This window comes from Heterocephalus glaber, unplaced genomic scaffold (assembly GCF_053883595.1).
Source record: "Heterocephalus glaber isolate CG9 unplaced genomic scaffold, H.glaber_assembly_v1.0 deba00001429, whole genome shotgun sequence".
In the NCBI taxonomy this organism is placed as follows: domain Eukaryota; kingdom Metazoa; phylum Chordata; class Mammalia; order Rodentia; family Bathyergidae; genus Heterocephalus; species Heterocephalus glaber.
Window position 1 is genome coordinate 3,915,144 of NW_028258294.1, and position 17,361 is coordinate 3,932,504.

The window sequence follows — 17,361 nt, forward strand, 5'->3', positions numbered from 1 at the left end:
AGAACAATACAATGATATGGGAGGACTTCAGTGTTCCATATTTGATAATGATGAATCTTCCAGACAGAACATTAATAAAGAAATATTGGACCTGAACTACATTTTGGACTAAATGAACCATCAGACAGATACCGAACATTCCATCCAATAGTAACATCCTTCTTAAATGCACATAGACATTCTGGATAGATCATATTTTAGCCATAAACAAGTCTTAACAAATTTTAGAAAGTTGAAATCCTATCAAATATCTTTTCTGATTATAGTGGTATGAAACTGGAAATCATCAATAAGACAAATTTTGGAAAATTCAGAAATATACAGAAATTAAGCAATATACTTCTGAATAATCATTGGATTAAAGAAGAAATTAGAAGGGAAATTTAAAGATATCTGGAAACAAGCACAGCATATCACAACCTATGGGATGCAGCAAAAGCAATTAAGAAGGGAATTTTGTAGCAATAAACACTTCCTTTAAAAATGAAGATCTCCAATAAAACAAGCTAGTATTACACCTCAAGGAACTAGTTAAAAGTTAGTAGAAGAAATACCAAAGATCAGAGCAAAAATAAATGAAATAGAAACTAGAAAAGCAATAGAAAAAGTCAATGAAACTAAGATTTATTTTTTTCGAAAAGATAAAATTGACAAATCCTTAGCTGGATTATCTAAGAAAAAAACTCAATCAAATAAAATCAGAAATGAAATAGAAGAGGTTAGAAGTGATACTGCAGAAGTACAAAGGATCTTAAGTGACTACTATGAAAATTATATGCCAACAAATTGGATAACCTAGAAGAAATGGAAAAATTCCTAGAAATATATTACCTACCAAAACTGAATCTGAAGAAATAAAAAACTAAACAGATCAATAAAAGAACAAGGAGGGATATTAAATCAATAATAAAGGCCCCCATTAAGGAAAAGCCCAGTACTAGATGGGTTCACTTTTGAATTCTATCAAATATTTAAAGAAAAGCTAATACCAAATCTTCTCAAACCCTTTGAAAAATCTGATGAAGTAGATGCAAAAGCCTCAACAAAATACTAACAAACCAAATTTAACAGCACGTTAAAAAGATCATTCATCATGATCAAGTGAGTTTTATCCCTGGGATGCAAGGATATTTCAATATACAGAAATTAGCTAATGTGACTCACCATAAGAGCAGAATGAAGGATAAAAACTACATGGTCATCACAATTAGTGTAGAAAATGTATTTGAGAACATTTAATATACTTTCATGATAAATATGTCAACAAATTAGGCACAGAAGGAATGTTGCACACAAAAAGGGCCATATCCCTAGCCCACAGTTAACATCATACTCAATATTGAAAAGTTGAAAGCTTTTCCTCTCTGACCAGGAATAAGACAAAGATGCCCGCTCTCACTGCTTATTATGGTTAGGATCCCAAGGCCCATATGCTATGGCTAGTGAGCAGCATGTGGTGTTATTGATAAGTGGTAGAACATTTAGAATGTAGGGCCTACTGGTAAGAAATTAGGCTATTGGAGGCATGCTCTTGAAGAGGATTTTTGGACTCTGGCCCCTTCTTCTTTGCTCTCAGCTGTCATGAGATGAACAGGCGTCCTCCACTGTGCACTTCCACCATGATGCGCTGCCTCACCACAGGCCAAAAAAAAAAAGGAACTCACCAGCCATAAATGAAACCTTTGAAACTGAGACAAAATAAATCTTCCTCCTTTTAAGTTTTAATTTTCATAGGTATTTTATCACAGCAAAGGAAAATTGACTAACACATTACCTATATTCAAAATAGTACTGGAAGTCCTAGCCAGAGCAACTAGGCAAGAGAAAGAAAGAAAGAAAGAAAAAGAAAGAAAGAAAGAAAGAAAGAAAGAAAGAAAGAAGGAAAGAAAGAAAGAGGGAAAGCCATCCAAATAGGAAAGGAAAGAAAATTATTTCTTTTTGCTAACAACATGATCTTATATAAAACCCTAAAGACTCCACCAAAAAACCTGTTAGAATGGATTTATAAATTCAGTAAAGTTTCAGGATACAAAATAGGTATATACAGTCAATAACATTTTTACCACCAACTATGAACTGTGCAAAAAAGAAATTAAGAAAAGATGCCATTTCCTGATACAATAGTCTCAAAAAACAGTATCTTTCACCAAGGAGATGAAAGATAGATATATATGTATATATATATGTATATATATATACATATATACATCTATATCTTTTAATATCCATTAAAAATTGAAGATGACACAAATAAGTATGATGCTTGGCATATTTAGTAAATTATCAATAAACAAAGTTATTTTTACTATCATTATTCTACAGGACCATTGATATCCCAGGCTTACCATCAGTAGAGGAATGTAACAAGTAAGGCTAAAAGACAAGTCACTTGTTCTAAATTATGTGAGTGTGAGATAAGTGTTTACAGTATTACTGCTATGTCTCTATCAGAACACCTTAAGTCTACAAAAGCTAAACCATTGGGAGCAATGCTACATAATTCTAGGGAAGAATCATTTGAGTAGGCCTAGTTCTCCTGCCTACAGGCCAGCTATAACCTTCCAAGACATAATTCCATTTTGGCCTCAGGTCACAACTGAGAGCTCAATGATCCCATGATGCTGTAATGCTCCAGGACAAGACCACACCTGCGGGAGACACCCTGGGAGGAACCAAACCTCCATCTGTGTAGTTCCTGGGAGGAACCAAATCTTCATCTGCATTGTTCTGAGATGTCCGCACCCCCCCCCCCCCCCCCCGTCTTTTGTTGCACCTTGTTTCTCCCAAAATAAGTACTGAAATCTACATATTCATTTGTTATACTTGTTTCTCCTGATGTACTAAATAAAAGGTGCTGCAAGCTAGGGCTTCTTGTCTTTGCCGCCCAGATTAGCACTGATCAGACCCAAAGCTCAGCTTCTTCTCAGTCTCATTTGTCTACCTTTCCTGTAATTCGCCGCCATGTGCTGCCATGGCTCGCAGGAGACTAGGACTTACTGCAGAGGTTCTGGTAACGTCCCCTTCCCCTGTTCCCTACAAAACCAACTTAGCTTGATAATCAAAATTATTTAAGTATTTATCATGTTAATTATTCTAGCCAGCACCTTACTTGTATTTGTTCTACTACTACTTGAATTCAAACTTCCTGCACTTTCTTAGACTGGAAAGGATTTTCTTTGCTTCTAATACTTGTTACTCCTAGTTCTACCCCCATCCAATCCAAAGATGGTCACTCTAGCTTCATCTATTCTTCCAGTCAGTAAAAAACTTATCATGACAACTTCACATCTATGTCCCTCCACTTGGTTGCACATAAGAAGCACTGATTGGCTCACCCATCCCACACCAGCAGGCAAGGGCAAATCTCTTCAACCTCATTTATGATTACATTACTATTAATCTTCCAGAACCCAGGATTCTGGATGCACAGGTTGTGATTTCATTTCACTCTAGTCACTTATTTCTTCCTGATTTTATAGGCCTAGATTTGGAGATAAAGCTATTTTGCAAATAATGGATAAAGTCTATTGTTGAATTATCCTAATAACGTAGAAACTCTCTAACTACTTTTATCTCCCCATCCTAGCATTGAAATCTATGCACATCTTGCTGACAACACTTAAAAGAATCAAACCAGGGGCCAGGGATTTAGCTCAGTGGTTTCGCCGCCTGCTGCCCAAGTGCAAGAACCCGAGTTCAATCCCCGGTACCAAAAAAAAAAAAAGAATCAAACCACTTTTTGCATTAATGTTAAAAACAATTTAAGACATGAAGAAGTCTAAGCAAAACTAGAGTTATAGGTCTTTGTCTCTAAATAAGGAGCTATTGATATTACAAATTCATTCCTCTAGGATTTTATTAGAAGTTACTGGGAAAATAAAATTCCAAATTTCTTCTATGTATCCACCAATCATTCCATTCATCCTTCCTTCTAACAAGGACCTGTGCTGAGTGTTGAGTATTCAACAGTAAACAAACAAATTTCTCCCATTGGAATTCTACAGTCCAGTAGTAGAAAGGGCCTGGAATAGCAAGCAGAAAGCTCTAAATCCTAGGTTCCGTTATCTCTGTTACTATTTGTCCTGTTTGGGGGAGTCACTTGATCTCTTGAATTATCCATTTCTTCATGTGAAAAGGGGTTGGAAAAATTATATTTGAATTCACCCTCAAACCTTGGCATGCTATAAATATAAGTGATAATTGTGAAATAAATTTGATTCAAATAGCGTAGGGAATACCTATCTCTGTGTACCACCGACAAGAGTAAAGAGATCTGGACTAAGAGTCAGGAGACCTGAGTTTTAGTCTTACCAGTTCCACCGAGTTGTTCCCCAGGTGAGCAGGGTGTCACTTCCTCTCATGGCCGTGGTTTGAGATGGTTGTTTTACACTTCTTTGATCTGCCAATATATGCTGCACAGGGAAACAGACCTGCAGAAATGCAGAACTCAAGGTTCTCTTAAAAGCTAATTAACTGCATTTCTTCAAAGACAGGCTCCCATCTACTATTTCCTGAAGAGACTCTTTTCAAAGGCCTCTGAGGAGGCAAATGCCCTAGCCTGTCTTGGAACCAAACATGGAGTTGCCTGGGAGTCCTTGGGAGCAGGTCACAGGGGTAACAGGTAACACTAGGGCCAGCTAGAGACTCACAGGCTGTGCTGGGGACTTTTAAAATAGAGACCATTAAGGAGTACTACTCAGCCATAAAGAATGAGAAACTAGAGACATTTATAGCTAAATGGATGCACATTGAGGCCATACTCTTAAGTGAAATAAATAGGTCACACATATGTGAATACTGAATCATTTCTCTGGTGTGAAAAACTAAAAGTGTAAATAAGGATAAAAATGTATAATTGATAAAATGAAATAGGAAGAAAAGGTCCAAAGGAGTAGGGGAAGTGGGAGGGGTAGGGGAAAGGAAAGAAGGGAAAAGAAAAGATACGAGAAAAGGAAAAAATGGAAACAAAGTCTTTGTAGATAGGGAAGGGTGGAGCGGGTGAAGGGAGGGCAGGGAAATGGGGAAAAAATAAGAACCAAGATACATCATGTAAAGGTACACGTTCCCAAGGATGAATGTAAATATATTGTATACCTAAAATATACCAATAAACTTAATGGAAAAAAATAAAATAAAATAGAGACCCTCACACTGACTTAAAGGAATTTAATGGGAGCAGAATCTCCAAAAAGTGTATTGAGTATTCTTGGCATATTCCTAAAAGTATCTGTCTGTGCAGGTGTGAAGAACCTGGATGAGTCCTAGGTGTCTTTTTGAGCTCCTTAACGAAGCACCTTGGCTTGATGCTACAAGTCATAGTCCCATTTTACTAACAATCACTGCAAGGACTCTTGCCAGGAGTCTGACACACATGGACTTCTGCAGGTCCTGTTGCTAATTTCACTCTGTCTAGGAATATATTTGCTTTATTATTGTTGCTGGTGGCAGAGGAGGATGGCCATATTTGTAGGAACATACACGATTCAGAAATGCTGAGTTTTAACAATGTAGGGCTAGAAAGAATTTCGTTATGGAGGAGGGAGGTCTTGGGATAGGACAGATTCAGGTTTGAGTCCTTGGCCTTAGGCAAGCCTCTGAACCTTTCATCTGGGGACCAAAACACATTCTGACTTCTTAGGGCTGTTGTGGAATTCAAAGGTAATAGAGGCAACTTGACCATCATGGTACTGGCCACTCAGTAAAAGCAAGTGATTGCAGTTGTTATTGTTATAATCCAGCTCAGTGTTCAATTTCTGAAGCCAGAGTTTAACTCCCCACAACTTCTAGCCCATCACAGCACATCTTACAGTCTGATGTTTCTCTTACTTTCAATTTCACAAGTAACAAGATTCCATGTACTGCCAAGTCTCCTTTCTTAGCCCTTCATTTTCACATCTACTTAATACACCAGGACACCTCACTTAATACACCAGTTTCCCTTGGGCTTTCCTTGTCAATCCTCTGAGAATTATTCTCCTGTAGAAATGCTTCCATTATACCACTCCCCATTCAAAAGTGTATCATGATCCCTGTGCAGCCCAAACTCCCCACTTTGCCTTATATCCAACCTTACCTCCTCTACTCTTTCCAGTGGAGTGATCTCCTTATGCACCCTGAAATGTGTGGGCAGATGTGGGGAAGAGTTCTCTGTCCTGGAGTCAGATGCTCAGTCACCAGAGAGAAGAGGCTCATGAAATGAAGGACAGGATAGAAAGCAGATAAGGGTGAGTGAGCACTCTGGAGCCTGGGTGTGAACCGTACTTCTCTCTACCACATACCAGACATACAGGTTCTTCAGGTTAACTCTCAGTGCCTTAGTTTCTTATAATGTTACATAACAGAGGAGCTGTGGGGCCTTAATTGAGGACAGCACACAGAAGTGTACCTGATGCCATGGAAGCACTGCACCAATAGATGTGAGATACTATTTTATTGAAGAGATGATCCAAGTATTCCATCAGGGAAGGGAATTGCTTTCAGTGGTAGCTAACAGAGACTTCTGACTCAACTGGTTCAAAAGAGAAAATTTATTTCCTATAAAAAGAATTTCAAAGGTCTGTAGCTGCATGATTTGTTTATTTAGTGGCTCAACAATATCACCAAAGACTCAGCCCCTCCATATTTCCATTTTGCTATCACTGGCAATATAGCCTTGGTCCCGTGGGTGTATTCTTGGGGCTATAGGATGATTATTGCAGCTCCAGACATGTTGGGCAGATATGGGAATGTCCAGGGAGGTAGAAGCATTCTCCTCTAATGAGAAAAACCTTTCCACAAATCCTCCAGTAGATCACCCTCAATTGGCCAGAACTGGGTCATGTATCTATACTTAAATCAATCACTAACAAAGTCATCAGACCACTATGGTAACATTAGATTAATGTAGACCCACTGTTTGGTGCTGGAAGGGCCAAGACTGTCAAAATACGATGATTATTTGGAGGAAGAAAGATAACTGAAAAATTTGGGGATGTTAAGAAGGAAGAAGACTCAGTTAGCAGTATCCTTCACATTTCCAATCCTGAGAGTCTATGAATCTCTGCTTGTTCTAGCCACACATCTTGTCTATGTAGCTCTTTCTGCTGGGAACCAATCTGATAAACCTTTGAATAGCAAGGACTATGCTGGTCTATCTTCCCAATGTGAATCAAAATTCCTTTTTCAAATTTATATCGAAACCCAACAATTCAGTGGGGAGATTTCTTACTATAATTAATTACCTCAATATTTAAAAAGTAAGCAAGGCAATCCATACCACAGTTAACCTTTCAGCTTTTGTTATCTTGGAATCATTCTTATTAGGGCTATAAGCTCCTTAAGGATGGGGACCATGAATAGACTTTCTTTTTCTACTTGGATCTTCCATGGGTTTATGGTAGCCAACCATAAAGCTGGTGCTTAACCAGTGTTTGTTGTTGAGTCTAATCAGAAGACAGGCTTTGTTTTGCTTTGGTTTTTTGTGTTGGGGATCAAACCCTGGGGCTTTGTGCATGGTAAGCACACTGAGCTAACCCCCTTCCCCCAGCTCCAGAAGACAGCCCTTAAATGCTCCCTCTGGTAAGTGCTTAAGGACAATAAGGTCAGTACCACAGGAGATCCAGGGATCCAGTTCCTTACCCTCTGAATCTTATGCTCCAGGAGAAGAAATTATCTAGATGTGTGAAGCTAGAGAAGTCCATTTCTACCATCTACACCACTCTTTATCTTTTTAATCTTTCCATTTGATCCCCTCTAGGAATTTTTGGACAATGCTGACTACACCTCACTGAGGCAACCTCTCTCTGAGGCTTGTTTCAGTGCCCAGGACCCTGGACAGCCCCTTTTTGATCTATATCTTCCCATGTCTCTCTATTTCAAACAATGCTTATCCTTCCTAAATTTTAATCCCTGTTGGTTTAGAGAATGCTAGTTTAAGAGTTACTAAGAAATCAATTCAGAAACGAAATCTTAAATGGTACCTCACCAGGGCACATGGGAAATTTGAAGGGATTCCTATAGGTATAATGGACTAATGCCAGAACACAAATATAATAGTAGACTTTAGAGGTTGACCAGCTGGTGACAGGGCTCTCTGTGGCAAGACAACTTTTGTTTTCTTCAAGAAGTTCTTTCTAGATGTGGTGATATACATTTATAATCCCAGCACTTGGGAGGCTGAGGCAGGAGGATCACCATGAACTTGAGGCCAGCCTGGGCTACATAGTGAGTTCAAAGCTGGCCTGAATTACAGAGAGAACCGGAAAAAAAGTTCTGTATCTGTGATCCTTTACTCCTCCTCTAGCCCAGAGCTTGTAAAAATCTTCGCACTACAGTTTCCCTTACGAAGCTACACTTTTTTGACTAAATAACCTTTAGCGCATTTTATATGTAAACAGATGAAGGTTATCCGAGGAAAGATCTACTCAACAGTTGTTTGTTTCTAGTATTTCCTTCTCTGAATAAAGAAATTCTCCTCACATCTATTCTTTTGATCAATATGGCTGGAATTGCTGGGGACAAAGGAGGAAAAAGACAGAGCCTGATTAAAAAAAGAAACAAAAATTAGTTTGTTTAAATTGCTAGGAAAATCTGCCTTTAGCTAAAGAAGTAAAACCCCGGATACCCTGTTCTATTTAATAAAGTCCATCTGTCTCCAGCTTGAGTAAGGAAAGTGTAATCTTTCCATCTGTGTGGAGCTGCTCAGTCATCTCCACCTTCACTCCCAGCCTCTTGGACCCAAACCATGGATGGCCAAGGAGGGTCTTCTGTCCTCCACACAGAGCAAGCTGCTCTTTCAGATGCTAAAGTTGCAGGAAGGTCACATTCAATTAAGAACAAACTCACTTTTCAAAATGTAAATCTCAGAACTTCCTCTAAAATGGAATAAACCAATTCCTTTGGTAATTGAGATCTAATTCAGATACAAAAATAAATGCTCTTTGTCTCCTTCACCATTTTCCAAAGTGTTTTAGCAATGTGGAGTCCAGAAATAATTTTACTTACTCCATGTGACATTCATGTCAAATAACAGCTGAACAACTTTCTGCTTTGGAAAGCCCCCTCATGGCACCTTCCTCAAATCCATTCCAGCATCAATTTCTAAGCCATAGAACCAAACAATCAAGATAGATTCTGGATTGCCCAGCTGGCCTGTCTGGGAAAGCAGCCATTTGTGAATCAGAGCTCTCAGCAAAAATGACATTTCTACCGATAAGGCTACAAGATTTTTCTTGTCAGAAAATAAAAAGTATGGTTTTCATCTACTTTTGCATTTTTTTCTCTTAAATGCCAGAAACCATAGAGGTAAATTTATAGCCACAGTACTCTAATCTGCTCCAAAAATTAGAGATTGTTAGGGTTAAAGAGCCCCTGAGGTTACCTACTAAAATCCTCTTGTTTTACGAATGAGGAAATTGAGGCATAGAAAGGGAGTGGGATTTACATAAGGCTACACTGCTAGTTGGTGACAAGAACTGGAACCAGAATCCATATCTTATGGCTCCAGGCTCTTTCTACTAACATGCAGCAGGGCCTGGAAGTAGCTACTCCTGCTTCATCAGATAGTTTCTATTTATTTTAATCCAGTGGTTCTCAGAATGTGGTTCTTGTGCCAGTGGCATCAACATCAACTGTACCTTGTTAGGTATGTAAATTCTGTGGTCCCTTTCCAGAGTTGCTGAATCTGTATTTTAACAAGGCCTTTAGGTGATTTTAATGCATGCCAAACAATGAGACACCCTACTTTAATCTGTTAGCCCCATCCAACCTCATAAGGGAATCAGGAACTAATGAGATCCATCTGATTTTATGGCTATTTTTCAGTTTTACTCTTTTGTTACCAAGGGAGGAGTTTCGCTTAAGCTACCCTTGGAGAAAGACAGTGTATTGTAAATTTGTGAACAGGAACTAATGTGGAAAGCTGTCATGAACTGAGGCAGGTCCTGGGATCAATCACTCTCTCTGCCCGTGTTTTCCCTCTCTTCTCTTCCAATCTGTCCCAATCTTTCTCAACAGACTCCCTCCATTATTTCCTGCCCTTTTTTTCTGTTCCTTCATAGCTGGTATACTATGACCTGACTCATATCATCCTTTTGGCCTTCATTTCTCTCTCAACTGAAAAATTTCCTTTTATATTACTTTTTACATGTCTCAGTTAACAATCTTGAAAAGGACTCTAAATGGTTCAACTCTTTTGAGCAAGGCCACACTGGTCACATGCTTGCCCAAATGATCAGTCACTCTTGAGGATGATGTTTGCTCCCACCTAATCAATATTGACATCAGATAAGTGGGCATTGTGAGGTGGGTAATTAGGATGATGCAAGCACAGCTTGGGAGGGGGTGACTCCTTTGTAGCAACAGGAGCTTTGGAGGAAACACTAGGAAAGTAAGGGGACAGCAAAGGTGAAGCCCCTCTTGCTCCAGCAGTGATGTGAATGAGACATGTGGGGACTTGGCTTGTTGAGGGCTCAGGTGGAGAGGAAAATTATACTATATTATCATGATCCTAATCTTCAAATATACTTCCAGGCTGGGGTGGTCTGGAAAATATGAAAGAAACTCCCTAAAAGTCATGGAAGATGACTCCCTAAAAGCCATAAACTCCCTAAAAGTCATGGAAGATGACTTAATTTCACAGGTGAGGAAACAGGCTCAACTACATAATGTGACTACAGCTCACTTCAAGATCTCATTTCAAACTTGTTATAGACTTCTGGTTATTCAATTACAAATTGTTAGATCTTGAAGAGCTCATGGGAGCCATGCAGCCTAACCTACCACTTTTACTCATGATTAATGAGCAAAGTGACTTGCTTAGAATTCATAGTCAAAAAGGGAGCAGTAAGGTAGAATCCAGACCTCCTGACTCCTAATCATACTCTTTCCTTAACATTCAAAGCTAAGGACTAAGACGGCCAGAGGAGAAGCTAACCAGATCCAGCTGCAGATCTTGTGCTTGTTCTCCTCAAGGGAGTACTGTATTTCCAGCAGCTGAGCTGAAACAGTTTGTCAGAAGAGTCTGGGTGGAATTGGATGTGCAGCAATCTTGGAAAAAGGAACTAGTTCTTTGGTGTCCTGAGGGTGGAGATGAGGCAGATCTGATGATGCTAATCATAGCTTTCTGTCTGCCTCCCAATTGTGCTGGAAGCATGTGCGTATGTGTGTGTGTGCACGATCCCTAGTTGACAGCTAGGTTGGAAGCCAGATTGTGATGTGCTCAAAGACTATGTGCCCTAGGTGTCAAGTGTCTTCCCATTGCTGAATAAGGTTGTCTTTGTTTTCCAGAATGACTTTGGTCAAGATGTTGTCATCCATTGTTTTCGTGTATGGATAAAAATGGGCTCCAGTGGACGTTTAGGAAGAAGAGGAATGTGATTCATGTCCCAGGGGTCCCTGTGTATGTGGGCATGTATGTTGATGGGGTTAACAGTGATGGCTCAAGATAAAAATGTTCCCATGCTAGAAATGAGGCTCACAGACATACTAAGAAGGAAGCAGGAAACTACAGAGATGAATATGAGATGTAACCACATTGTTTTATCGGTATTGGGATGAGGGAGAAAAGTAATATCTCTTTAATCTTAGGAAGAAATTTACTGTATGTAAAACATGTTCACATGCATTTAGCCCATCTGACCTTCACAGTAACCCCAAGAAGTGGACAGTTTCTGTGATCCAAGCTTGGGAGGGGGAGTAGCCAGGCTCCAAGGAAATGTGGTTGTGATTAGGAGAGATGACCCACTTCTTTTGGACTCTAGCCCAATTTCTCTGTCCACCACAGCATACTGCCCCTCCCACGTGTGTGTGTGTGTGTGTGTGTGTGTGTGTGTGTAGCCATGTCCCTCTGTGCAGACCCATCATGCAAGGGAATTTATGTAGCACATGTGCACCTCTGAAGCATCATGTTTACCAACATCTTAAGAAGCTGGGCTGCAGATTTAGAAAAAACACATGGAATGGGCTATAGGTCAGCTTTAATGTCTTAGACAAATGAACCTTAGTTTTCTTCTCAATAAGCTGTGGGGTTGGCTTCTCAATCCTGTGGAGTTGTCGTAGGGCTCAGACATAATGTACACTAAGTACCTAGCCTAGGGCCCACCATGAGCAATTATAAGCAGTCAGTAAATACCCTGTATTTTGTGGTTGGCCTATGTGCAGAGACCCACCTGTATTCAGATAAGAAAGATAACAGCTTGGTTTAGGGCCAAAGGGCTGCTGGATTTGTCTAAATCCAAGTAAGTTTTCAGGTATTTTCTATGGAGCTCTGCCTTTACAAAACCTACTGCCACTCCTTGCCCAGCCCTTCTAACTCAACACAACCTGCTAATTCCTCACTTGTACTTGCTAATGGATTTGCTAGTTAAACATAAATACAGATAATTTAATGTTGGAATCAATAGAATATGGAGGTATTTCAGAGGATTGAGAGACCTCAGTATGTCTTCAGTTCACATCCATTGGTAGGGAGACTGAATCAGATGACAGTCTGCGGGTGATGGGTCGGGTATCTCATAGTGTCACAGAGAGTTGGTAGGTAGAGATTGATAGGCATTTAGAAAGAGACTGGGCCAAAGACAGAGTCAGAATGGAGATGAAGCAAACTAGGCCTGTGATTGAGGACTGAGTTGACAGAACTAGGCCCCAAGATGGAGATAGGATGGCTGGGCCTGCAGACCTCACCAGAGATAAACAACAGTTGGAAGCTATACTATAACTAGTCTAGTAAGCCTGAACAATGTAACAAACATGTAGAAACAACATAACAAACACTTAAATGACCAGAGTACTCAGACTCTCACTCCAGCCCCTTCAAGAAATGCCTTTGTTCTTTTCCATGTTATGTATCCTTTCCACAAACCTCTGTTTTTCTATTACATCAGTATCAGCTAGACTGGATTTGTAATCCCATAAATTGGTTACAGTTTGACTCAAGGTAACCTGTGATGTGATTTTACTGTATAAAACCCCCTAGAACCATGATAGTGAACCTTATAGAGCTTTCAATGATACAAACAGCCCACTTTGGCACATATGCCATAGGTTTGCTAACACTGCCCTAGACAAAGAACCTCAGCAGCAACCCACTTTCGGGACCTCTCCTGCCTCTCAGGAGCTTTCTCTTAAGAAAACTTTACTACTTTTTGCTTTCTTTGTTCTTGGGTCCATTCTTCAGGATGGCGAGAAAAACTCAGGTTGGTAGAATCTCTAAACCCCATTGCAATAGCCTCTGAGCACCTACTAGGGTGAGGCCCTACATGTATGGAACCTTATAGAATCTTCACAAGCAGCTATGGGTGTAGGAATTATTCCCATTTTACACATGAGGAGATCTAGGGGTGCTATGTTAACTGTCAAAATTATTAGGAGCTGAGGTTAGAGGCCAAGACTTCCTGGCTTCAAATTCTGTTCTTCTTCCTACCTACCTAGCTCTCTGCAAAGACTACCCTTTGACCAAATCTTTGGTCAGGCTCCTGAGTCCTTTCTGACTATGTCAGAACTCGGGCTTTCCTCTCTATCCCTATGAGCAAATATCTTGCTAAGTCAGTTCAGCAAGAATCCCCCACCTTTGATATCTGACCACCTTGAAATCTTATCACCTGAACTTGCTTTCAGCAATAATCCTATCAAGTCACCTTAGCCAAAGCCCCTAGTATTTGATGTTTCTTCTTACTAACTTTCCATCCACTAACCCCCATCCTGCCCTTTTTTATAAACCCCAACTTGGCTCTGTTGGAGTTTGAGTCCAATCTTCTCCCTTACTGCAAGTGGTCCTGCATCTATGGCTGTGCTCCTCCTGCCCCAGGATAAAGTCTGCCATGTGATCTTCAACAAATACCATGGATAATTTTTTCTTTAATACCTCCATCACCCCTATAGTTTGGACTTCATACTGAAACTGGAATTGTTAGATCCATAAATGTGGACACATCATTTGGAGTCTAAGAGAGCAGAGGTGAAGACAGGGCTGGTTTTGACCAGTATTCACAGATACTGGACACCATAATGGCTTCCTCTCTGTATCTCTCTTCTGAGTTGAACTCTATCCTGGCCTCTTGCCAGTCTTACCTCTGGCTTTCACTTCTCCAAGTCACATACCAGTGACCTTCTGCAGCATCCCTGCAAGCCAACCCACGGAGGTCCCTGGAAAAGATGCCAGGGGACAGGCAGAAAAAGGACTGGGGGTGGAGCCCAACAGAGTCTAGAACCTGTACGTAGCTTTCCAGGATCCTCAAGTGCCCCTGAGATACTCTGGCATCTCCTTCCAGGTTGTGAGGCCACGTACAGCCCAGGCATGTTAGAGGCTCAGTTTTAGTATCAGCTGGACCTCATTAGCTTTGGTGGGGGGCCAAGCCCCTTCACAGAGAACTTCATTGTTCCCAGCAACCTGGCAGGAATGTTTACCCTTTCAGAAACCGAGAAGACCTGACTGTCTTCCTTTTGACTTTGGGGTGGTCCTCTCTTCAGATGCTAATCCATAAAGCCATTCCAAGCCAGGCCTCAGAAGAAGCTCCGGGCTGAGGTGGAGCCTAAACCCTCATTTCCCTCAGGAGCAAGGCAGGTGTGAAATCAACACCCTGAAAGCAGCCAGATGGAAACCTAGAGCAACAGCTCAGAATGTCACATGTCAGATAACTTAATTGGGTAATCATCTGAAGAAGGGTTTGTGCAAAACATACGCTGGAAACTTGTATTGAGTGTGTGAGATAGTTCAGCCCGCCCAAGCCTGCCTCAGCCTCACCCAGCTGCAGGCCTGGGACTAGTAGATCAATTCTTTCCTGGAGAGGCTCTGGAAATGGTATCCAGTGATCCCCACCTCAGATCCCTGGGCAGTCAAACATTCCTGAAGCTGCAATGGTGCCCCACTCTAAATGCTCATCGAATGCACACAGTCGTGAACTGTAAGAAGCAGCATAATATAGCAGTTACCTGTCTACACCCTGCTTCAGACTATATGGGTTGAGTCCTACCTAGCTTTGATGGTTATGAACTGTGTAACTTTGAGTAACCTGTTCCTCTGTGTCTCATTTTTTCCACCTATGCCTACTGTCTGGTAAGGGATTGTGATAATTAAATAAGATACATAAAGATTTTAAGATAATACTTGGATTTTACAATTACTAGGTTTTTCTACTGGCTTCAGCTCATCTGTAGGTCTCTAGCTGGAGGAGTGACATGCCTGCTTCCCACACTGTGTGCCCAGCTTCTGTAGCACCCTCTCTGCCTCCACCAGAGATGATTTGATTTTCTGAGTGCAAGTGGTTAGGAGGGCTCTTTCTACCCAAATGGATGCCCTCACAGGTGCCGTACTTTGTCCATTGCTGATCTCTTGGAGAGCCACGAGTGGGGCCTGGACAGGAGTCTAACACAGCACATTAATCCAATCCCCTTGTGAAGGTGACCAAGGACCTCCTCTTTGTTGGGTGGACCCTCTTGTCCATTCTACCCAGCCCCTCTACTCTCCTGTTTCACCACCATGGGGTCCCAGAAGTCATGGGTCCTAGCCAGGAGGAGGCGAGTATGCTTTGTTCACTGTAGACGAATGGTCCTTGACTCAGTTGTTCACATTTACCTTTCATGACCCAGCTCAAATGAACAAAAGCTGTCAGAGATACATGATTACTCGTTCTCCATACAACATAATATTTAGAAACAGTCATTTTTAAATTATATATAAATTTTATATAAATATAAATTACACATCTTTTCACATTACATATTCTAATACAGGCTAATAATTATCATCTGTTAGTAATGTTAATTATACATAACAAACCCAGGCAGCTCTTTTATCATTAGTGCTAGAATAATGTATTTATTATTATTACTCACTTTGCACTGAGGACCCTTTGAAAATTCTCCCATTTTCCTTTCTCTTAAAAAAGTATATATATCCTAGGGCCGGAAATTTAGCTCAGTGGCACCGTGCCTGCCTTGCGGGCACAAAGTCCTGAGTTCAATCCCCGATACCAAAAAACAAATAAACAGACAACAACATATATATCCTGAACTCATTGTGAAAAAAAGCAATTTACTTAGAAAACTGTCCCCAAATTCTTTAGCCTCTGGATGAAAATACAATCCCAAATATTTGTCCAGTAAAATGACACTTTAGATGGAATCTGAATCAAGTCCAGAGGAGGGTATACTGGTTCTTTGAGGCAGCCAAAGAAGTTGGGCTCTGGTATCCAACACTCCATTATTCATTGGTCTGAACTGCCAGGAGAGCTGTCGGCATTTTGGAAATGACCAGAAAAGGCATGTGTGTGCACAGGAAGGGGAATAGATAGAAGATGTGAGAACAATCTGAACTATTTTTCAGGGCAATTCTGAGCCACGTGCTGGGAATTTATTATTTGGAGATGGAAAAGATTGATATCCCCTTACTACATACTCTGTTTATGGAATCATTTTCTTGAGCAAGTGCTTAAACTCAAATGACCCAGCAGTAGTTAGATGCTAGGGTCCCAATAAGTAAAGTCTTTGGAAGAATATATTGCCCTTTGTGGAGGGTCCTGCCTGAGCCCCCTCCACCCCAAGTGCACTCACCGTGGCCTTCGGAAGGTCAGGCCGTAGTGCTGGCAGGCCAGCCCCACAGTGGGTGTGTACACGATGGGCATGAACTTCTCCACGTCCGAGGTCAGCACGCGGTAGAAAAGCTTCTCATTCCGGTCTTGGAGAGTCATGAGAATAATGTACCTTGGAGAGGGACAGAAGCAGCAAGCTGATCTTAGGGACGTGATGCTACTGTACAGAAAGGCAGGTGCAGCTGCAATACTGCATGAAGCGGCAAATCACCCCTCTGCCCTAAGCAGGGCCAAAATCTATGAAATGTCCACAGTATGAGCCACCTTATGGTGCTTATTATTACACATGGTGTAGGCACTGTTCAAAATAGTTTCCATAAACTCATTTAAGGCTTCCAAAGACTTGTCAGGTAGGTACTATAATTCATGCTATTTTAGAGACAGAGACAAATGTATTGATAGAGAGATGAACTTACTCACGGTTGCATAGCAGAACCTAAACTGTCTGACTCCAGATTCTGTGCTCTGGACCATTTTGTAAGATTATTGTTTTACTAGATAGGCATTAATGAGTGGCAATAGAATAATACTATTTTAGGGGTGAAGTGGGATCCAGGAAAACACCAGGCAAATCTATGCTGTATGAATCAGCTTTTTCTACCAGCCAGGGTGTTTTTGATCACAGGCTGAGTGCACAAGTGGCTGAGGAAGAAATAGGCACAGGGCATGCTCCAAAAATAACTTTTCCAGAAGCCTGAAATCACTTTGCAGGGAAAAGACACTTCTATTCATGCTCCTAAATATATATATATATATAAAAAAACAACTCTGATAAAGAAAAACAGGGGTTGAAATT

The 17,361-nt window shown here is 40.8% G+C and overlaps 1 protein-coding gene across 3 annotated transcripts in view; it reads right to left on the reverse strand.

Annotated features, from left to right (window-relative positions):
• Me3 (malic enzyme 3) overlaps positions 1-17,361 on the reverse strand; it is a 229,026-nt gene that overhangs the window by 102,052 nt on the left and 109,613 nt on the right. For all 3 annotated transcript variants that reach the window (XM_004868221.4, XM_087212253.1, XM_004868220.4), the window contains exon 4: positions 16,528-16,677. In XM_004868221.4, coding sequence (XP_004868278.1) covers positions 16,528-16,677 — 150 coding nt within the window. The remainder of the gene's footprint in view (positions 1-16,527; positions 16,678-17,361) is intronic.